Genomic DNA, 23,280 nt, shown 5'->3' on the forward strand with positions numbered 1-23,280 from the left:
CATGTATAAAAAGCCGGAGAGCTACATGTCAATAATAATTTCTGGGCTTCCCTGGGAGCTGCTAAGTTGTGGGAGACATGGGCTCGATCCCTGATCCTGGAAGATCCCACATGCCTTGGGGCAGATAAGCCCGAGTGCCTCAACTACTGAAGCCCACGAGCCTAGGGCCCGTGATCCACGAGAGAAGCCACCGCAGTGAAAAGCCCATGTACCACAGCTAGACAGCAGCCCCCGCACGCCCCAACTAGAGAAAAATCTGCACAGCAACCAAGATCTAGCACAGTTAAAAATAAGATAAATTATTTTTTAATAAAGAATACTTTCTAAAAAAAAAAAAAAAAGAATACTTTCTAAAAGAACAGGTTTACTCTTTTTAAAGCTTTCTAAGAAAAGAACTCCTACTTGTACAGTTTATAACTTTGTACTCATTTTAGGAACTGGTTACAAAGAGTTCCTAAAATGACATCAGTATAGGCACTCCCCGATGACAGAGTAGGATGCGCAGCTCAGAGTGACAGCAAAAAATGCAGGGACAAGAGGCCAGACAAGCTATCTACCTGCACCAAATCACCACGAGGTAGACCAGACATCTTACAACTAACTGTCAACTACACTCAACAAGGCTGAAATTTTTAAAAAAGAAATGAGCATGATGTGAACAGCAAAAGAGCAACAGATAAAGATCCTAAATACAAAAACTCAAAATCCCACTTCAGCTCTCGCATGCTCATCTTAAAGAAATACCCTTCATCAACCAGAGAGGTCTGTGCTGGAACTCCCTTAAAATAAAGAATGACATGCCATGAATTTTAGTTACTAAAACAAGAACTTTTAAAAGGTTGCAAGGGTCATCTCTAGCTCTTCAATGACAGATTTTTTTTTATTACATTATCAAAGGAAGGGCATATTTTCCCCCAAGATAACATATAAGGATGACATGTTTACAATCCCTTGTATCTCCCAGTTTTTTGCTATCACCAGCATCTTTATAAACACACCCATGCTATGCTTCCCTGGAGCTTTAAGAAAGGATCGCTGAAGAATCCCCCATCGAAGAGACAGGCGCCACCTGCCCAGACAACACGATGGAACCGAATAAAATCCTCTGAGCTGAAGCATCTCCCTAAAGTGCCCCACAGGAGACCAGGCTTGGAAGCTCGGTTCTGCCTCCCTCTTCAAAGAGCCAAATTAATCCCAAGAGTGCTCATCCCAATTGCAGAACCTTTACCGACATGACTGGCCCAGCACTCTCACTTAAAAATTAATGACGAATGTGTTTTGAAATGCTCTTTCTATACTGATGACCTACTTTTCTTATCAACAGCTGGGGGAAAGCACATTGTGTATGACTGCAAACTTGCTAAGTCTGTTTCCACTACTGAGATGGAGTTTCTCTTGGAATAAAATTTTAATAACTCTTTAGCAATATATTTAGAGCAGGAAATGAAATTATTGGGCTCCCAGATCTTTCTGTGGGTTTTTAAAGGCATTTTTATGAAGACCCTCATAAGGCTAGCCATAAGAAAAAGTAGCAATGTCAAAAAACACACTAATCTCCTTCAACTGAAAAACTGCCGCCTTCCCTTTTTAATACCATATATCCTGGGCAAGCAGTGATCAAATAAACATACTCCTGACCCTGTTTCAAGGGAGGTAGAGTAAAATAACTCTGGCCTGGATGCAAGATAAACTTATACTGACACAATCACCTAACCACTAAATCAATTCAGTCCTATGGTTGGTTGTTTCTTCATCTAAAAGTAAGAGAACTAAAATAAATTATTCTAGGGTGCTATTATTAATACAATTATTATTAAATGTATTAACCTAAAGCCTACAAGTCTATATGGAACATTTCTTTCACTGGGATGCAGTCTACATCCCCCCATAAAACACACACAATTCAAGGAGAATGGAATTACCAGCACCCATAGGGTTATACTCATAACACACATGCTTGACTGTGAATGCTGAAGAAGTCTTTAACCCCAGTCATTCATCATGCATTTATTCACCAACTATTTACTGAGCTCTGACCATGTGCCTGGCATAATGCTAAGAAAAGAAGAGGGGCCAGGCTCCCACGGAGCTGACAGTCTCCAAGAGGAGACACTGCAATCGAATATTCACACCAAAGTCACTGTGCTGCTGGGACACAAAGTACATGGGGCAGGGAGTCAATACAGGGTGAAGAACCACCTTTTTAGGAGTTCCCAAGAGCCTTCTCTTTACAAGCAGAGTGTCTGAAAATAGCAAAAAACTAGGGGAAAATATTTAAATTACTTATTGTGACTTTTCAGATTAGTAACCACCTGTGGCTTTAAAATTAAGGTAGCAAAAATAAATAAATAAAACAAAAATAAATTAAAGTAGCTTGCCCACAGAGACGCCCCAGAGCTTGAAGGTAAACATAATGAACAAGCTATCTGAAAACAAAACTAACACTGTTTAAAATAAAAAATCTCCCTGTTTCCAGAATTTTCAGCCACTTTATAGAGACAGGAAAGTGCACATGTGTACACAGCTCAAAGATAATGCAGGTTCAGTTTCAAACCACTGCAACAAAGAATGTCTCAAAGTAAAGTGAGTCCTAAGAATTTTCGGGTTTCCCAGTGCATATAAAAGTTCCGTTCACGTTATCTGTAGGACAAAGGAGCCTGGCAGGCTACAGTCCACAGGGTCACAGAGTCAGACACGACTGAAGCGACTTAGTGTGCACATAGTCTATTAAGCGCACAATAGCACAACGTCTGAAAACAATGTATACATCTTTATTTTAAAATACCTAATTGCTTTTTTGAAAAACCAGCTACATCTGAGCCTTCAGTGAGTGATAATCTTTTTTGGTTGACGGCTAACCGATCAGGGTGGTAGTTTCGAAAGGCTGGGTGGCTGTGGCAATTTCTTAAGAGAATAGCCTGCCACATCAATTGATTCTTCCTTTCACAAAAGATTTCTCCGTAGCACGCGAAGCTGTTTGATAGCATCTTACCCACGACAGAACTTTTTTCAAAATTGGGGTCAGTCCTATCAAACCCTGTTGCTGCTTTATCATCTAAATTTATGTAACATTCTAAATAAAACCTTTGTTGTCATATCAACAATCTTCACATATTCACCAGGAACAGAATCCACCTCAAGAAACCATTTTCTTGTCAATGTATGACAAAAACCACTACAATATTGTAAAGTAATTAGCCTCCAACTAATAAAAAAAAAAAAAGAAAAAGAAACCATTTTCTTTGCTCACCCGTGAGAAGCCACTCTTCATCTGTCCAAGTCTGATCATGAGACGGCAGCAATCCAGGCCCATCTGCAGGCTCCAGTTCTAGCTCTCTTGCTATTTCCATCACATCTGCAGTTATTTCTTCCACTGAAGTCATCCATGATGACTGGAATTAACTTCTTCCACACTCTTGTTAATGTTGGTATTCTGACCTCTTCCCATGAATCATGAATGATCTAAGTGGCATCTAGAGTGGTGAGTCCTTTCCAGAAGGTTCTCAATTGACTTTGCCACAATCCATCAGAGGACTCACCATCTATGGCAGCTATAGCCTTACAAAAAAGTATGTCTTCAATAGTAAGATTTGAAAGTCAAAACTACTCCTTGATCCATGGGCTACAGAGCTGAAGCTGTTAGCAGGCATGAAAACAACATTCACCTCATTCTGCCTCTCCACCAGAGCTCTGGAGTGACCAAGCATGTCGTCAACAAGCAGTAACATTTTGAAAAGAATATTTTTCTGCACAGTTGGTCTCAACAGTAGGCTTAACATATTCAGGAAACCATGTTGTAAACAGATGTGCTGTCATCCAGGCTTTATTGTTCCATTTATAGAGCACAGGAGGAGTAGATTTAGCGTGATTCTTAAGGTCCCTAGGATATTCAGGATGGTAAACGAGCACTGTCTTCACCTTAGGTCACGAGCTGCATTAGCCACTGAGAGTCAGTCTGTCCTTTGAAGCTAGGCACTGACTTCTCCTCTCTTGTTATGAAAGTCCTAGGTGGCATCTTCTTCCATTAGAAGATTACTTCATCTGTGTTGAAAATCCGTTGTCTAGGGTGTCACCTTTGTTAATAATCTGAGCTAGATCTTCGGGATAACTTGCTCCAGCTTCTACACCAGCACTGCTGCCTCACCTTGCACTTTGATGTTACAGTGACAGTTTCTTTTCTCAAACTTCATAAAGAAACCTCTGCTAGCCTCAAATTCTTCTGCAATTTCTTCACTTGAAGCCTTCACAGAACTGAAGAGAGTTAGGGCCTTGCTCAAGATTAGGCTTTGGCTTAAAGGAATGCTGTGGCTGGTTTGGTATTCTCTCCAGACCACCAAACTGTCTCCATATCAGCAATAAGATTGCTTTGCTTTCTTATCATTCCAGGTTCACCAGCGACCTTCAAGAACGTTTCCTTTGCATTCACAACTTGACTACCTGGCCCAAGAAGTCTGTTAGCCTCCCTCACTGAGCTCAATTATTTCTAACTTTTGATTTAAAGTGAGAGACCTAACACTCTTCCTTTCACGTGAACACTTAGAAGCCACTGCAAGGTTATTAACTGGCCTAATTTCAACACTATTGTGTCTCAGGAAATAGGGAGGCTCAAGGAGAGAGGGACAGGGAGCAGCCAGGTAGCGGAGCAGTTATTGGAAAACCGCTTTATTAAGTTCACCATCTTACATGGGCGTGGTTCGTGATACTCCAAAACAACTACAACAGGAACATCAAAGATCACTGACCACAGAGCATCATACCAAGTATAATAAAGAAGAAGTTTGAAATATTGCAAGAATTACCAAAATGTGAACACAGACATGAAGTGGGCAAACGCTGTTGGAAAAAATGGTGCTGATAGACTTGCTAGATGCAAAGCTTCCACAAACCTTTCATTTTGTGAAAAAACAGTATCTGTGAAGTGTGATAAGGAAATGGCAACCCACTCTAGTATCCTTGCCTGGAAAATCCCACAGTCAGAAGAGCTTGGTAGGCTATGGCCCATTCAGTCGCAAAGAATCAGACACAACTGAGCGACTGAGCGTGAGCATGCCTGTACCTCTTGAAGTCTTACTGCACCTTTGGACAGATCGTTTTGACTAATTCTTTTTGGTAAAATTAGAAACTACTTCCTCATCAGCACACCTCTCTTCTAAAGGGGGGAAACACAAAAAACTCAGAATATCAATGTCTACAACCAAGAAACTGTAAAAATGTAACATCACTAGGGAAAATGTAATTACTATCAAATAAATACTTTACCACCACTCAATACTTTTAGAAGGTCTCAGTTCTTTAAGCGGGAAATGTCACACATCTTCTTCTACTAATAAAATGAAAATACCTCCGGGGAAGTGGAGACAAATAAATAAGGCTCACTTTCAGAAGCAAAATGAGCTTTCATTTGGGCTAAGTATTTTGGGAGTAAATTCTCTATTACTAGAAGCTTTTACCAGCCTTAGCTGGTAAAACTAACCTTATCCATTCCAAATCCAATTTCCCTCCAAACTGGATAAAGATTTGAAAAGAAAATCATAGTCCTTAATCCTTTATGTTAAATTAATTGGACTACATAATAGTAACTAAAAGAAAAATTTCAAATGCCTCAAATGAAAGCAGGAAGAATCCTTTAAGCATTTGAGTAGAAGGTCAGAAGAAAAGATCAGAGGTGTCCCACCCCCCAACACTGCTTGTCTAAAAAACTACATTTATAACGAACTTACATGTATAGTTTGCAGGAACCTCTAAAAATGGCCAAAAATAACACACACAAAAACGCAGCTACAAAATGATTCTTTTTTTGTGATCACATGTTATAACAGGATATAAACCAAAGCCTACGGATTTTCAAATTTTAATACTGCACAAATGAACTCCTAAATGATTCAACAGCTGGAAGGGTGCCCAATTCACCCTATCTTAATGTACTTGGTTCTTGTCAATTTTTCAAGTGAAATGAACCCAAGCACATTAAATTCTTGGCGATCCAGGAGCCACTGAAATGAGCTGAGACCTGCCCTGTGACTCCCCGGGGCTGGCCTGGGGGCCCTGCAGTGTCCATTATGGGCACTTCACAGCGAGTACATTAAAAGACAGGAAACGGGACAGAAGGAGAAAGACATGAAAGGGTAACTCCATTTTTTCGAGGGCTACCTTAACGGGAGAATCCCATGGACAGAGGAGCCTGGCGGGCTACAGTCCACGGAGTCGCAGAGAGTCGGACACAATTGAGCGACTTCACTTTCACTTTCACCTTAACTATAAATCCTCACCTTGATACAGATGAGGGTTCTTACCATACCTCTTTCGACAAAAACTCTCCAGCCGAAGGCACACTTCCACTAGGATGTTTCTTAAGATTCTTTCTAAAGTCAGAGTTGCAAGAATACTGGGGAGGGGTGCCATTTCCTACTCTAGGAGATCTTCCCAACCCAGGGATCAAACCCGCAGCTCTTGTGTCTCCTGCACTGGCAGGCAGGTTCTTTACCACTAGTGCCACCTGGGAAGCCCCAAAGTTGCTAACCAAACCACAAATCAAAGCCCTAAGAACTCCATGCTACCAGTACTTTCAATTTACTCAATAAATTAGCTCATCAGAATTCATGCTTTAAATAACTAGAACTCCAAAATTTGCTTCACAGATAAAACATGTTTCAGTAAGTAAATGTGTATATATATGCTAACACATTCATTTAAATGAAAATGATGACTAGCTTATCATAAGATAATTTAACCAGCAAATGTTTACAATCAGCAGTCCTTCTACACCACAGAAAATTTCCTCTATTCCTTTTAGCAAACTAGGAAGACTAACAATCCCTAGCACAAGTACAACATGCAAAACTGAAATTCAATTATTTGACTAGCATTTACTGAACATCTACTGTAGGCCAGGCACACGGCAGCAGACTGGGAAATGAAAGCACAAAAGACATGAGACTTCCATGCCTTCAAGGAACATGGCATATAGTGGTACTAGTGGTCACTTTCACAAACTGGAAAATAATAATTCCACACTTCTTTGTTTTAAACTTTCTACTCATTTAGCTCAAAATGTAATTAGTATTAGCACAGAAATCAATAATGTTAGTGACACCCGTAGGTTACATTTCCACCTACCTTTATAACTCCATAGCTAAACCATACTTCCATTTTACTCAAATGCACTGTATAAACGTGTATTCTGTTCTCATGACCTTGGACAATCTGGGTCATCTGCCTTATCCGTCACGTTACTCTTCCCCTGTTACACCTGCCCTGAGTCAACCCAGTGCTATTTCGTAAACCCGAGGGCAGAGCCTCAACCCAGTGTCCCAGAGACACTGACTCTCCACCGCCCTGTCCTTTCAACCCCCACAGGGCTCAGGCCCCACACAGAGAATTCAGCATCAAGAAATGTATACTTGGGGGCTAGAGGAAGCTTGTAATGTTATTTTTACAACTATTACACATTTTAAAAGTAAATCAAAACATTAAGCCTGCCATTAACACTTCGTGAAGAAGTCTTCTCTACCTGTACCAGAAAAATCAAGTCCCTAATCCTTATTATACTTAGTTTCATAAAATGTTGAAGATGTTCTTAAAAACCAGACAATCCAAACCCCTTAAAGAGGTAATAACAAAAAGGAAAGATCAATTATTTCCCTTTGTTTGAGGAAAGAAGGGGCTTTGTGATAAGAGTCTATAAAGGATTAGAAATACAGGTAGAGACTAGCACACAGCTCTGGCAAGCACAAGTCACCCCAACTTACAGCCATTACCCTGCCCTGATCTACCACTACTCCAAGATTCCAGAAACCAAGTCACTGCCAAAACTTAAAACCCTTTCAAGCTGTGGTTCCCCCCGCAAAAAAAAAGAGGAAAAAAAAGGATCATGAGTGCTTTGAAAAAAAGCTGAGCAGATTCACTGTTCTCAATGAGGAACTTTTCTTTTTCTTGAGTTTAAATGCATTTTATTTTTAGACAACGTACATGACATGTTTTCTTAAAAACAATGCCTTCGCGCCAAATAAATCACCGTTCAGAACAAATGAAGAGCTCGAGATGACATCAGTCCCATTTGTCCAAGCCCTGGTGCTGTGTGGATGAAAAGCAGCAGCCAACCAGTTATGACGACAGGTGACAGGCCCAAAGTAACTGCCAACTGTGTTACCATATTCCATCCCTAAAGAAAATCATATACGGGGTCACACCATGCTCACGGTAGTCCAGCAGAGCGACCCTGCCATCTGGATTCATGTTTTTATCAATAAAGAACTGATAGTTTTTGAAATTAGCAAGGATGTGCTTGATTTGTTCTGTAGCCCCTATCATAAAAGGTTTTACTCTTTCTGGTCTCTGTTCTTCAAGTTTCCCTTTGATTGATTTTATATCATCTTTGATGTACTTTTTGTAGACTTCTTTTGTGACGTTGGTTTCCTGCAAGTGATAGTTCAAGACAACATCAACACCAGTGATTACTATGCTTTCAGCAGCTTTGCCCTTGGGGATTTCAGCAGACGCATAGCCACCAACGCGTAAGTCATCAATGTTACCCTCTGTCCTACTGACCATATTCCCCTCCACCTTCAGACACAGCCCGTCCGCAACCTCCCAGGTCTTGTGGATGTGGGAGAATATGTTATCATCTGCTCTCCAGAAGGAACCTTTCTAAAGCAGACAAGGCTTCTTCCCAACTCCAGGAACCAGGGCTGCCTCCTACATGGGCTCTGCCTGAGCCCGCTCGAATTCCCTCAACCTTTCCCTTGAAACTCTGGTACATTGACTACAGGCCAACATTTCACAGAGATGATGTTTATCAGTAAGGAATCTCCTTTGTAAAAATAATAATACTGTATCTCTAAGAGGGGCAAGAGACATGGGCGAAATAAGCTAAGACAATTAAGGCCATAGTTGTTCTAGCGCTGAGTAACAGCGGTAGTCTAGTAGGAACTGTGGCCCTCTAGAAGCACATTAGTTATAGAAATGCATTTGAACCCCCTGCTTTGTGACTACTATCTAAAGGAGATCAGTTGAACAGAGGAGTGGAAGCCTCAAGTCAAGAGAGGAGGAGGCTGAACTAGGAGGGCTGCTGGGGCCTGAGGCTGCAGGGTGTCCCCGCACGGACAGGCACGGGCAGAGACAGGCGCTGGAGAGCTGGGTCCCTTCCTTACCCCCAGCTCCCAAAGCCGGGAATTCAGCTATCAGCACTAACAGTTTACAAAGCTGTGCTGTGACTTAAACAGATTTCTTCAGTCTAGGCTGGGAACTCACCCACCGCTACAACACTGAACCTATACCAAAAAAATGCCTTCTCGGTTCCAAATAACCGAGTTAGACTTGGGAACGCAACCCAGTCCTGGGTTGGGGACTGAATGGACATGCTGCCTCCAGAATAGAAGCTGCAGCTGGGCTCTCAACCGTTCAGGGTCAGGGAACCTCGTGACTCACAGCTATCCTTTGCAGGTAAGACATATCACTTGTTCCACTTGACATTGTAGTTCAGCCCAGGGCATGCAAGATAGCTCTATACTGCATAAGATCAAGGACACCTCAGGGTTAAAATAAACAAACAAACAAACTTCCAGTTTCCCTTTTCCTCTGTAACACTGTAAAGCAACAGTGGTTCACATAAGAAACAGAGAGCCTAAGGGTACAGTTACTTTATTTCTAAAACAGACAACGCGCATCTTATTAAGTATCACCCCAAAGAGCTATGGCCAACATTTGTTGGCTCTGGCCTCTTGCCTGCTTGCCAAGAAAAACTAGAATGACAATGTTAAACTAAAGACACTACTAACCACAAAATTAATTTACCATCTAGCTTGTAAAGTGACTAGTCTCCTAATAAATCCTTCTGCTTAACGGAGATGATGGCTCAAGCTTACATATGTTTCTCAGTCACCGCTCAGGCAGCGCTTGAGTTCTTATATTAATAAATCAGCCTCAATTCTTTAAGTTCCTAAGAATGAAAGGAATTAGAGTCTTTAACTAGAAAAGAATGCTTGACCATTATGAAAAGGAATTTAAGTATCTTTCATGTGAAGTAAGCAAATAATGGTGAGTAAACATTCATCCTACAGAGGGGGAGCCTGTGAATTTTGTGAAGAACCCTGATAATGTCAAGAGTGGAAAATACACCCCCAAAGGCTTCACTCTCCCAACACTTCCTTTCCCACGTGTGTTTATGGCCGTTTGCAAAACTGAAAAAACTATGGCTTTGTTCATACACGATGAAGATCTCAGCAATTGTCACAACATGGGGACATACTATGAGTTCACAGTGGGGCAAAAAAGGCTCTTACATCAAATGGCCACCTGCCCAGGTTCCCAGGCTATCGTGGTTCCCCAGAGACATAATGATCACACTGGGAAGCAATGATCAACTTCTGCCAACCCTATGGGGTTTTCATTACACCTGTCTGTAGTTCCAGGACCCGTCGGATCTTGTTGCTGTCAAAATGAGCCTTTTCATGTACGGATAGCCTAATGGGGCTGACCTTTGCAATATTAATTGGTCTTTGAAACATCCAAGATAAATCCTTACCATAACTACATACTATAATGGTTGGATTACAAGACTGAGGACACAAAAAGGGGTCAATATAATACTGTCAAGGAGCTTTACATGAAAACTAGGATGTCTACCCAAAGGCTTATCCGAGAGATTCCATGTATTTTCAAGTTTCTCCAAACTATATCTAAAAAGACACCCTGAAAATCTGGACCAAGTTTCCTAGTTTAATACATGTACAAGCTGAAGATGAGAAGCGGAAAGAAGAAATTGGTGCTAACTACCAATCCGGATGATGAACTGAAGTGAACGACAGTGAGTGGGCTCAGTGTGTAAATCTGGCAAAAGACCATGGTGGAAGCTTAAGAGGGAATTGCTGAATTGTGTCAAGGACTAAAAATTAAGGAAAGCTCATCGGGGTTCAAACTGTAAAAAAAAAAAAAAAATCCACACTATAGCATAAATCCACACCACCAATTACAAAAATGAACTCACGCCATCCATGAAAGGAGGTGGGGGCGGAAGGGAGGGACAGTCAAGTTCCTGATCTTGGGAAGTCTCTCAAGCGCCTGTGACCACAGTCCCCTGGTCGTCAGATGAGGAACAAGCCAGTGAGGCGCTTTCCGCTCAAGCTGTGATTCAGAGTCACAAGGGAGCTGGAGCCCAGGCAGCTGGACTGACCAAGCTGATCCTCACGGGCATCAAGTTGAGGACCTCTAGGCCTGAGAAATAATCTCCCAAGCCCACTAAAATGATACATTCGTCAAAAGACAGTGACCTACCGGTGCTAAAATTATGATCCATTATTCATAATTTTTTTAAATGTAGATAATTGCATGACCAAAGGGGGAAAAATATGTATTGTGAAATTCCCACCTTCAGTCATGCAAAATACAAGTGTTTCTACTCCCACTTAAGAGTACACCTTCACCCCAACCTCCGCATTAATTTGATTTCTCTTGACTACGGCAAATCAGAGGAACGATTTTTGTCACTAATGTAAGATTCAAATGACAGGCCTAATTTAACATCCCATGAGACAACGGAGGCTCTATTCCCACACAGAACATTACATTTGATCACAACACTGCCACTCACATCGTACTCCATCCCGTGAGCATCTCACACACTGTAGCATCCTTCCAAATCCTACAAAGATCAATCTTTTTGCCAGTAGCTAAACCTTTTTCCTTAAAATACACAGACAGACTGAATACAAGCCTAAGGCTTACATAAGAGAAGCTCGTCTGAATAGACAGTTCCAATTCAGATCGATGACCAAAAACGGTCTCATTTTTAACACTATCTTCCCATTCTAAAATTAAACACTTTTTCCTCTCCAGTGATTCAAGTTTGATATGAAGTCGAAAATACAGAGGCAGGAGTGAGAATCCATACACTAATAGCTTAACATCAAAAATAAAATGTGTTAAACTTCCCCTCATTGATTCCCCCCAATTCCATTCATTAACAGACATTTAAGAGCGAAGACAGAGAAAAAAAAAGGAGAAAAAAAAAAGAGTGAAGACAAAGGGCACACAAATTTATTCGGAGTCTACTCAAAACCTGGTAAGGTACCATTAGCATCTCCATATCACAGAAGAGGAAACTGAGGCTCAGGGAGGTCCGGTAATTGACAAAATCGCAGCTGTTAAAAACAAGGGTAGAGAGTGAAACCCTCTCAGTCTGCTCTGAAGGTCTGCATTCTTCGTTGCTTCAATTTCTCGAAAGACAAAACCCTCAGAGCAAGAAACAATGTAAGAACAGATAGCTCATTGAGCCTGATGAGACAAAGAACAAATCTGAAATTTTTTTTTCTTAAGTATTTATTTATTTATTTGGCTGCATCAGGTCTTAGTTGCAGCACATCGGATCTTTGTTGCGTCATGAGGGATCTGCTCCAGACTCTAGATGTGGAGCAGAGGCTCAGCAGTCGAGGCACCCCGGCTTAGTTGCCCCTTGGCGTGTGGGATCTTATTAATACGTTTCCCAACCAGGGATCAAACCCATGACCCCTGCATTGCAAGGCAGATTCTTAACCACTGGACCACCAAGGAAGTCCCAGAAATTTACCTCACTCCACTCCAATCACTTCAGTGACCACACAAAAAAGAAAACATAACCTCAAATGGCCAACTGGTTTTTTTCTAATTCTTAGGAAGATACTAAATGGAGTATTTTAATTAAAGTGTTAATCGGATGCTCTGAGAGAAGCAAGAGCAAGTGAAAAGGAAGGCAGTATGCACCTTTAAAAGTCAATGTACACCCACCATCAAGGGTGCACAGGAGCAGTTCCAGCACTGACTGACTGACTCAACACCATCAGGGCAGGCCTGCTTGCACTTGGTGTGGCTAAATCATACCAACCAAATGTGTTCCCTGGCCATCTGCCCTGCTGAGAAGGCTGTGAGCCAGTCATCACTGTTTGTTAGGGGGAAAGAGCCTGGACGAGAATATTCTGCCCTCAGGAAAATGTTTGAAACACTCGGTTTACATCTGAGCAATTTTTTGGTAAGAGCTGGACTTGGGTGCCAGAAAAGCAGAGGGGAATTACCTCTGCACTTCATGTTATTTTAACATAGGCAACAAAGGTGTAAATAATAACCAGAGAAACAAACCCACTGACCTCAGGATCTTTCCAGTTAACTTCAATAAAAAAAATCATTCAGCAAATATCCAGTAAGCACTAGAGACCACGCTGTGAGCAAGCGAATCTCCACCTGCCTTTCGTGTCCATTTCTCTCTCACATTCTGCCTTCCATAGGAAGGCGCCTTTCAGACAGCGAGCTCAAGTTCAGATACAGTTCCTTGTAGCAGATGGGAGTGATGAATGTCCGAGGTATGAGGACAGGGACAATGTCTGCCTGTGAGGACTAAGGAAGGTTTCATGGAGGATCCCAAAAAACAAGAGGGAAATGCAAATCAAAACCACAATGAGATACCACTTTACACCCACTAGGACGGCTAGTATCAAACAGTCAGAGGATAATAAGTGTTGGCAAAGATGCAGAGAAACCGAAACCTTTATACGCTGCGGGTGGGATTGTAAAATTGTGCAACTGCTTTGGAAAAATCTGGCAGTTCCTCTAACAGTTTAACACAGAGTAACCAATATGACCCAGTAATTCCCAAGAGAAAGGAAAACATTATGTCCATACAGAAACTTGGACACAAATGTTCACAGAAGCATTATTCATAATAGCCAAAAAGGAGTAACACCCAAATGTCTATCAGCTGATGAATGGATAAACAATGGGACGGAGTATTTTTCAACTATTAGAAAAAGAATGAAGTACTTACACATGCTGCAGCAGAGATAAACCTTCCATACACTATGCTTAATAAAAGACACAAAAGATCACATATTGTATGATTCTATTTATAAAAAATGTCCAAAAAAAGGGAAATCCATAGAGACAAAAAGTAGATATGTAGTTGTCTAGAGCAGGGGAGGGAGAAGAATTGAGGGATGGGGGTAAGACTGTTAATGGGTACAGGGTTTCTTTTGGGTCGATGAAAATATTCTAAAATTGTTATGATGACTGTACAACTCTGTGAATATACTAAAAATCATTGGATTCTACACTTTAAATGGGTGAATTGTATGACATGTGAATTATAGCTCCAAAAAGTAGTTATAAAACAAAAAAGATTACATTATGTGCCACTGAAAAACAAAATAAGCTCTCAAAAAGAGTGTAGAATCTTGTTCACTCATTTTAAATGATCTGAACTAGGGCAATGAAAACCCAGAGAGATTCTATTACTTAACATTCTGGGTACTAGGTCATACTAAAATATTCATGAGTATTTCCATGTTTTAATAGAGAAAAGGCATCTTAAGTTTAAAAAGACATACACGTGTCAGAAAACAGTTCTCATAACTCAGGAACAGGATGCATCCAAAGGAACACAAACCTGGATTTGTACCCTGCATCTGAAAATAGCACCCCAAATTTATTATTGTTCCACCTCTGAAAAAGCAATCAAAGGTGAAACAACTTGGTTAATATAATATTTCTAAAACACTGTTTGCGACAAAACAAAGTATTAAGAAATAATCTGCCATCTTACAGAAATGAATTTCCACACCCCCAGTGACATAACTAAGAACTGATCGCTTCTCCTTTTGTACATTCCATTTCGTAGGTATCTGAGTAACTCTCTTTCATGGGTGGAGTGAATCTCAACAGCGATAGCTGTGTTAAGCATAAAACTTAAATTAAAAAAATCCATATTTAAAAAGGGCTGTATGTCAGGCGTGAACAGAGTCAAGAAGTACAAACTTCTAGTAACAACATGCATAAGTCATGGGATTTTACAGACAACACAGTGACTATAGTCAATAATCTAGTGCCTATTTGAAAGCTGTCAAGAGACTAAAAGTTCTCATCACAAAGAAAAAAGAAATGTAACTTTGTATGGTGATGAATGGTAACTAGGTTTATTGTGGTGACATTTCAGTGTATACAAATGTCAAATCATTATGCTGCACACATGAAACTAACAATGTGGCATGTCAGTTACACCTTAGTTTAAAAAAAAAATAATGAAGTAGCACACACATCACACGTCCTGTCTGTCAACCCTGAATCTGATCCCAAACTATATAAAGTAATAGACATAACTTTTGATTATTAGCACAATCTGCAAAGAAACAAATGATCATGAAAAATGTAATATTTTGTGCAGTGATCTCTCATTAGTATGTGTCCATTAGAATCCATCAGGCTTTAATGTACCTTCTACAAATAATTGAAAACAAACAGGGCATATTCCTAATTTGTCAAAAAGGTGTGTACCCAACCTTTATCTTTGTTCAATCCCCAGCACACACGACAAACATCTACCACAGAACATGGCACCCTAATATACAACACAATTCCCAGTTTTATTTCACTTTCTCCCCCTATTTATTTATGCAAACTCCCAGACCCAAGAGTTACTATTAGGCTTCATATCCAAACATGGTGCTGTGACTCTGAAATGTACCTCCAAAGCAAAAAAAAAAAAAGTTTCCTTTAAATTTTCTGAAATACATAGAATCAAGTCCAAAATAGAGTCTTCCCATGTCTTCAGTTTTACAGGCAGTGCAGAAAGTGCAATCCTATAAACAGATATCTATTTGCCTTCACAACTGAACAGCAGACGGTACAAAGCAACTGCTTATACTTAATCATGTTTCTGTCTATTCTAGCAGGCTGGTGTCAGGAGAGAGTTCTGCCAGATAAGGACAATGAAATGCATTATTATAGAGTGACTACCAGCCCTACAAGTACTGTTTGAGGATGGAACCCTGGGCTGGAAAGCTGCAGTGAGAGGGCCTGATATTTTGTTGTAACCATTTCCAAAAGTAAATACACTCGTTCCCCAGGACCAGTTTACAAACGCGCACTATATTCAATTCTGCTTAAATGTCTTATAGGAAAGAAAGGCCTCTGTATCTTGCTCCCCTGGGGAAGATGAGCGACTTGCAATTTGCTTCTTACCCTGAATCCCACGTTTGCAACATGTAGAGCAAGGACTTCAGATACCACAAAACAAGGACAGCCTACATTAAAGCCAAATATAGGATGTGATTCTAAACCGCGAAGCAGTAAAGCCTACGTTTCCTTTTCCAGCCATCAAAACCCTTTGAACACTCCCAAAAAAGGACGGGAGGGCCAGCGCCTCTCCTGCAAGAGGAAGCCCCTTTCTTCTCGGCTCTCTCCGCAGCGGGCCACTTGCCCCCAACACATTCATATCATTCGAGAGACGGAGGGCAGCGTGTGCGCGCCTGTGTGGACAGGCGGGAGGGCTCGGTTCCCGTATTTCCAGCCTCTACATCTGAGCTCATCCTCAGTCATTTAGGCGCAGCGGAGCCCCACCTGCGCCGTGCTCCGTCTTAACTGCGTCCCTCGCCAGCTGCTCCGCTCTCACCGGAGCCTAGCTCTGAATCACCCAGCGCACGCGGACGCTCCAGGCCCCCGACCCTGCCGCCTTCCTGCCCCATTCTTCCTCTCCCAACCTGCCCCCTGCCCCTCCCCCGCCAGTCCCAGATCTCGGCTCCCCACCGCCCGGCACAACCTCCTCTCAAACCGCCCCCACCCACATCACTCCAGCCCCAGCCCGGCTCGCCCTTCCCGACCCCCAACCCAGCTCTTCAGGGTCCAGAGCCGGCCTCTCACCCCAAAGCAGGCACCCCGAGGCCAGACCGCCGCCCTCACCCCTCCCGAGCAGGACCCAGCTCCCCCAGACCCCACGTGAGCCCAGCCCCTGGCACCGCCCCCCCAACCCGCTCCCCAGGGCGGCTCAAGCCCCGCCCCCAGGCCTGGCGCCCCCGGGCTCAGCGCCCTGGCCTCTCGCAGCCCCACCCCACCCAAGACCCCACCCAACCCGGCGGAGCCCTGACCCCTAAAATCCTTCCCGGGGTAGCCCCATTCCCACGCGGCTCCTCACCCATCCAGGAGGGTTCCGGACCCCCAAAAGTCTCCCCTGAGCAGCCTCCTCCCCACAGGGGACCTGGGTTCACTCTCCTCAGGCCGAGCGGTTCAGTCCTCAACTCCCCGCCCCGCCGGACCCCAAGTCTCCCGAAGCAGCCCCGACCCCTGTCCCCTGCACACCGGCCAGGGCGGGCCCCGTGCTCACCGGCCAGGGCGGGCCCCTGACCCAGGGACCCGCGCCGCGCGCGCCCACCCAGCCCTGTCCGCTCCACCGGGCCCTGCCCTACGCCCCGCCGGCTCCTGTCAGCCGGCGCCCTCACATGCTGAGAGGACAGGTCCGTCCGCCCGCCCCGCTCGCTCCCAAGCGGCCCTGCCGGGCGCGCGCAGCTCACCGGGGCCGAGGTGCCTGAGGCGCCGCTGCCGAAGTCCCCACTGCAAAGCCCGGCAAAGCCTCCAACCGCTACCGCCTCCCGCCTGGCACTGAGCGCCGCGCGGGGGAGGGGCGCAGACAGCCGCCACCGCCCCCGCCGCCGCACGCAGGCCCCGCCCCCGCGCCGTGCTGCGCCCAACCAGGGCCGCCGGGCTGCGGCACGCCACACCCACTTCCGGGAGGGGAAGCCCGCTTCCCACCCCGCGTTCCACGCCTCACTCTCCCTAGCGCCTCCTCTGGTCGCGCCGAGGGATGCAGGTGGGCCTTGGAAGAAGGTCGTGCCCAAGCGCAAGCACCGCCCACTAGCCCTCGGAGTGACCGGAGAGCCACGCCCACTGCCCCCTCAGAACTGGGAGCGGCGACCTTAGAGCCCGCCCACTGACCTGCTTGGTTCGGCCGAGCCACATTCTCTGGCTCCTCAAAAATTCCCCCGGAGTCCCTGAAAACCGGAACATCAGCTCCTCTAAGCCCTGCCCACTGCCCCATCCGAACCCTTCGCCGGCTTCTTGGGTCCTTAAGCCCAGCTCCCCTCCCATTCCTTCAGAACTGTCCCTTCTGCGTCACAAACCCCGTCCCAACTTCTAGAAGCCCCGCCCACGGGCGAACAACCCTTATTTGTGGCATCGCAATTCCCGCCCGGGAGTTGGTGATGGACAGGGAGGCCTGGCGTGCTGCGGCCCATGGGGTCGCAAAGAGTCGGACACGACTGAATTCCCGCCCAGGGCCCATCTAACTGTTTTAAATCTCAAGCCCCGCCCAGAACCGTCGAATCCCCGCCTCTGGCTCCCGAAGCCCCGCCTTTCCAGCCAGCACGCCCTCCCACCGCTCCTGGGAACTCCTGAGGCTCAGATCTTCCTTCCACTACACCTTGTCACTTCGCTAGCACAAGGTGGCGGCCCCTGGACTCCCACACCACTACATAGGAGGGCCTGTCTTGACCCAATTTCGCAGGTGGGGAAATGAAGGATTACAGGGTCCCTCCCTTTCTTTTCCTGGCCGAAGTCCCTCACTTAATAACTGGGCCACCCAGGCCTAAAAAAGTCAGAACGCGGGGCTTCGAGTCCATCTCTGCTGCCGTCAGACTGTGTGTCCTGGGGCAGTTGCCTTCATCTTTCTGGACCTGAATTTCCTGATCTGTAGCGTGAAGCTGTTCTCTTGATAGCCAGAGTCCCTTTCTCAAATACCAAGCTCTGAAATGTCAAAATTTGGGGAAGCGAATCTTCAGGCCTGGTAAACTGAACTGATAAAGCAGATCTTCTGATGGGCTAGGCTATTTACTTCCCAAAGCAAAACACCTTTGCAGTTAACAGTGAAGAATTTTTCATTTTCAGCATCAGCCACAGAAGTGTGTGTTATGTAAAGCAGGGTCCACCTGAACCAAAACAGTTACCAAAGCAAATTATGTCTCCTCTCTAAGCCTCAGGGTTTCTTTTGGGGGGGGGGGGGAGTGCTGCACCATACAGCATATGGAATCTTAGTTCCCCAGGGATCAAACCAGCACCCCCTACATTGGACCCACAGTCTTAGCCACTGGCCCACCTAAGCCTCAGTAAAATAGATAATAGACGCACCTTAGGAAGGATTCCATGAGGTCCCAGTTAGTAATACACTTATCAAGGAGCCTGACTTGGCATAAGCCCTCAGTTAGTCATTACACTAAACATTAAAATGCCTCTCTGGCAGCATGACAGAATAGAAAAAGCATGGACTTTAGATTCTGACAGACTTGGCTCTAAATCCAGGCTCCACTTCTTACCAGTTGTGTGACCTCAGGCAAGTCACTTCCCCTCTCTGCACCCAGCTCTCCTCCTCTATATAGTGGGATTCATCCAAGTGCTTACTTCAGGGAATGGTTTTGAAGATTCAGGAGTTTAGATTCAATGAATTAAGGCATGGCAAAGCATCCAGCATAGTGCCCAGCATTCAGAAGGTATTTAAAACGTGTTGATCCCCATCTCCCAGTTCTATAAATGATAAAGCAAAATTTCCCAGGACATCAATTCCCCGAAGATGACACCACCATACCACAACCATGAAATATACTGAGAAGGATCCCAAGGCATTTGTCTTCCAGTTCTATCCTTAAGGTGAGGAAGATGATTCTTGCACAGAAAGCATCCAAAGTCAGGAGCAATGCCACGTCCCCACCCCACCCGACACCTGACCCAAATGTGTTCAGTGGAGAGCTGCTACTTCCAGAAGCAGCTGGAAAATCACGTAACTCTTTGAGAAAAAAAATCATCCCATTGTTCTTGAATCCATAGCAACCTCTTCTTGGGTCTGAAAGGAAACCTTGGTTCTGTCCAAGTTGGCCCCAAATGGAGAGATTTAGGTGCAGGTAAGATGCTGAATTTGTAAGTCTTCTGCTCTCAAAAGCTGGTGATTTCTGAAGTAGCCTTAAAAGACAGACACTAGATGAAGATGAATTTAGTGATCAGGAAAAAAAAGAATGGTCCCGTATCCTACATGATACACACGCCAGCTCATGTATGAAGAAGAAAGAACTGTGAGACCTGCATTTGGAAGCTCCTAAGAAAATCTTTTTTTCTAGTTTCTCTTAGTAGCAAATGGGGACCTTAGTCTTAGGTTGCCAGGGCAACATGGAAGCTGAGCTGGATTAGCCCTATGGAAGCATAAACAAATGATAAAACTATTAATTAAATGAAAGACTGGAAGTAATCTCAGATTACTGGAATAATCTCAGTAGGTAAGACCCCTGCTTGAATTGACAGAGAGGACAAAACTTGGGGAATATTAAAATTCACCCTCCATTGATCAATTTTAATTCTCACTGCTTGGAGTGCTTCTTTCTGCAAAATAGAACTAGAAATGATTGATTGGCAATGGACAGGATGTCTTTTTCAAGAATTTATTTTACTGAAGTATAGTTGATTTATAATGTGTTAATTTTACTGTACAGTGATTCAGCTATACATGCATATACATTCTTCTTCATATTCTTTTCCATCAGGGCTTATCACAGGACATTGAATATAGTTCCCTGTGCTATATAGTGGATCTTATTGTTTATCCATTCTATGTAATAATAGTCTGGAAAGCCTTTCTTAATTTAAATGTTTGATTTTGAGATAATCGTAGGTACACATGCAAATATAAGAAATAATACAAAGAGATCATGTGCTTTTTACCCCAATGGTGTGTGCTTTGCTAAGTCGCTTTAGTCGTGTCCGATTCTTTGCAACCCATGGACTCTAGCCTGCCAGGGTCCTGAGTCCATGGGATTCTCCAGACAAGACTACTGGAGTGGGTTACTATTTCCTCCTCCAGAGGATCTTCCTGCCCCAGGGATCGAACCAGTGTCTCTTACATCTCTTGCATTGGCAGGTAGGTTCTTTAACCACTAGCACTACCTAGGAAGCCCTCCCCCAGTGGTAACATCTTGCAAAACTAGAGTATAATCTCACACTCTGGATATTTTTATCTTGATACAAGACACAGACTATTTCCACCACCAGGAAGACCCCTGCCATTGCCCTTTTACAGCCACCCCCACTTCCCTCCTGCCCCCATTCCCTCCTAACCTCGGGCAACTGCTCATCTGTTCTCAATTTCTATAATCTTTGTGATTTTAAGAATGACAAATGGGACTTCCCTGGTATTCCCCTGATTAAGAATCCACCTGTCAATTCGGGGGACCCAGCTTTGATCCCTGGTCCGGGAAGATCCCATATGCTGAAGGGCAACTAAGCCCATGTCCCACAGCTACAGAGCCCCTGGGCCCCCCTAGAGCCCATGCTCTGCAACAAGAGAAGTCACTGCAATGAAAAACCTGTGCACCACAATGAAGAGTAACCCCCCTCGCTGCAACTAGAGAAAACCCACTCACAGCAATGAAAGACCCAGTGCAGCCAAAAAGTACATAAATATTTAAAAAAAAAAAAAAAGAATGGCAAATGAATTCATATATTGTGCAACCCTAGGGGGCTGGCTTTTTTTTCACTCATTATAACTCTCTGGAGATCTGAGACTGTTACATGTTTGTTCCTTATTACTTTTTGTTGTTATCTTTTCATTTTTCTTTTGCCCTTTATTATGACTAAGTACTATTCCATAGATAGAGAGCAGAATTTGTTTGACCCTTTATCCATTGAAGAACATCTGGGCTGTTTCCTATTTGGGATCATTTGTTATGAATAAAGCTGCTATGAACACTATACACATTCATGTACAGGTTTTTGTGTGAACACAGGTCCTCATTTCTCCTGGAAAAATGTCCAGGATTTTAATTGCTCAGTCATATGGTACAGGCAGACCTCAGAGATACTTTGGGTTCAGTCTCAGACTACCATAATGAGTCCATGTACAACAGCCCTATTGGATTGAGCTGACGGTAGAAACTCTGATGTAATGACTGGTCCTGCCATTTCCTGGCTCTGACAACTTGGACAAGTCATGTTACCTCCCTGGGCTTCAGCTTCCTTATTTCTTCAATGGGGAGAAATAACATTAACCTATGATTATGTTTGTAAGCGTACCTGCTACAGATCTTCAATACAAGTAAATGCTATGATGGAGCTTGTACTTATTAAGCGCATACTGCTCACCAGGCCCAGAGTTAACCAACTTGCCAGACACTAACTCTTTGACCCCTCATAAGTTGACAGGAAATAATATGGCTTTTTAAAAATCAGCGTTGTACAGAGGCGGAAACAGGTTTGTTACACAGTAAGAACTACCTGATACAAACTGAAAACACCTCAGTAGAGGCATTCTATGTGGGCTCAGTAATTCCATTCTCAGAAATTTAACCTAAGGCAATAATCGTGGTGCCGTGCAAAAACACAATCAACTCTCATTACTCAAGAGATATATTCTATAAAGTCACCACAAACACTAAATGAGTGAATATTGAATCATTGCTTCTGGGAGAAATATAAAATTAGGTTCCTACAGGCTTCTGGTTACATGTTTGCCAACCAAGCAATATATAACATGGTTTTATGTGTGCTTCTGTTTGAAGACATCTTATTTAACATGTACATTGTTGAAATATATATATGTGAGAGAGAGTGTGTGTGTGTGTGTGTGTGTGTAGTTGATTCAACTTCCCAGGTGGTGCAGTGGTAAAGAACCTGCCTGCCAATGCAGGAGATGTGGGTTTGATCCCTGGGTTGGGAAGGATCCCTGGAGAAGGAAATGACAACCCACTTCTTGCCTGGGAAATTCCATGGACAAAGGTCCCTGGAGGGCTACAGTCCATGAGTTGGTCTCAAAGAGTTGGACACGACTGAGCGACTGAGCACACACGCATGCACAGAGGTGATTCACCAGCACTGAAGTGACAGCCAATAACACCACAGCTCATGCCTGAATGAAACTAACACAAGTATTTTCTCCATAAGGCACCATACAGCCTTCTTGTCCTTAGGAACTCTAAACAGCACTTTATCACTATACTTGGGTATCATTATAAGTAGCAAAATCATGCCAAAACACACAAATGCTAAAAACCTGGCACTCGATTTACAGGGAAAGGATACTTGCTTACAGCATGAACTGAAACAAGAAGACAGAGCTTTGCCTCCTTCAACCTCAGCTGGCAACCTGTGCATTGAGTAACTCAAATTTTTCCCCACTCTGTATGCGCACATGCCCACACATGGTTTTGTGGGGGGTCACAAATTTTAACGAGTAGCTGAATTTGAAAATACAGAGTCCACAAATAATGAGGATTAACTGTTTATGTGGAAGAATGCTTATCACACCACTGTCGGCTAGGGAAACCACCCTCAAGGGAAACAGTGAGACGAGACGGGTTAATATCAATACACTCCAGGGCAGGAAGTGGACAGAAGGCTATAAATGAGGGACATGATCAGAAAGACAGACGGGGCTAGGCACTGGAGACAATACACAGCAGCCAGAAATGTCTACACCTCACCCCGGAGGCAAGAATGACCTCCCAGAACCCAAGCACT

At 43.8% G+C, this 23,280-nt stretch overlaps 2 protein-coding genes across 3 annotated transcripts in view; both read right to left on the reverse strand.

The window, feature by feature from the left end:
- Positions 1 to 17,838, reverse strand: part of CORO1C (coronin 1C) — a 74,773-nt gene extending 56,935 nt beyond the window's left edge. Inside the window, exon 1 of one of the 2 annotated variants that reach the window (XM_043438328.1) lies at positions 17,725 to 17,838. In XM_043438328.1, the coding sequence (XP_043294263.1) occupies positions 17,725 to 17,827 (103 nt within the window). In that variant the 5' untranslated portion in view covers positions 17,828 to 17,838. Of the gene's footprint in view, positions 1 to 17,303; positions 17,451 to 17,724 lie in introns of those variants that run through there. The other variant, XM_043438334.1, reaches the window with a different exon arrangement.
- LOC122422112 (translationally-controlled tumor protein-like) lies at positions 272 to 16,532 on the reverse strand. Its single transcript, XM_043438376.1, has one exon. It carries the CDS (start codon positions 8,548 to 8,550, stop codon positions 8,146 to 8,148), a length of 405 nt encoding a protein of 134 aa, XP_043294311.1. The 5' UTR covers positions 8,551 to 16,532; the 3' UTR covers positions 272 to 8,145.
- Positions 17,839 to 23,280: the final 5,442 nt, after the last annotated feature.

The sequence above is a fragment of the Cervus canadensis genome, chromosome 1 (genome assembly GCF_019320065.1).
Source record: "Cervus canadensis isolate Bull #8, Minnesota chromosome 1, ASM1932006v1, whole genome shotgun sequence".
NCBI classification, from domain to species: domain Eukaryota; kingdom Metazoa; phylum Chordata; class Mammalia; order Artiodactyla; family Cervidae; genus Cervus; species Cervus canadensis.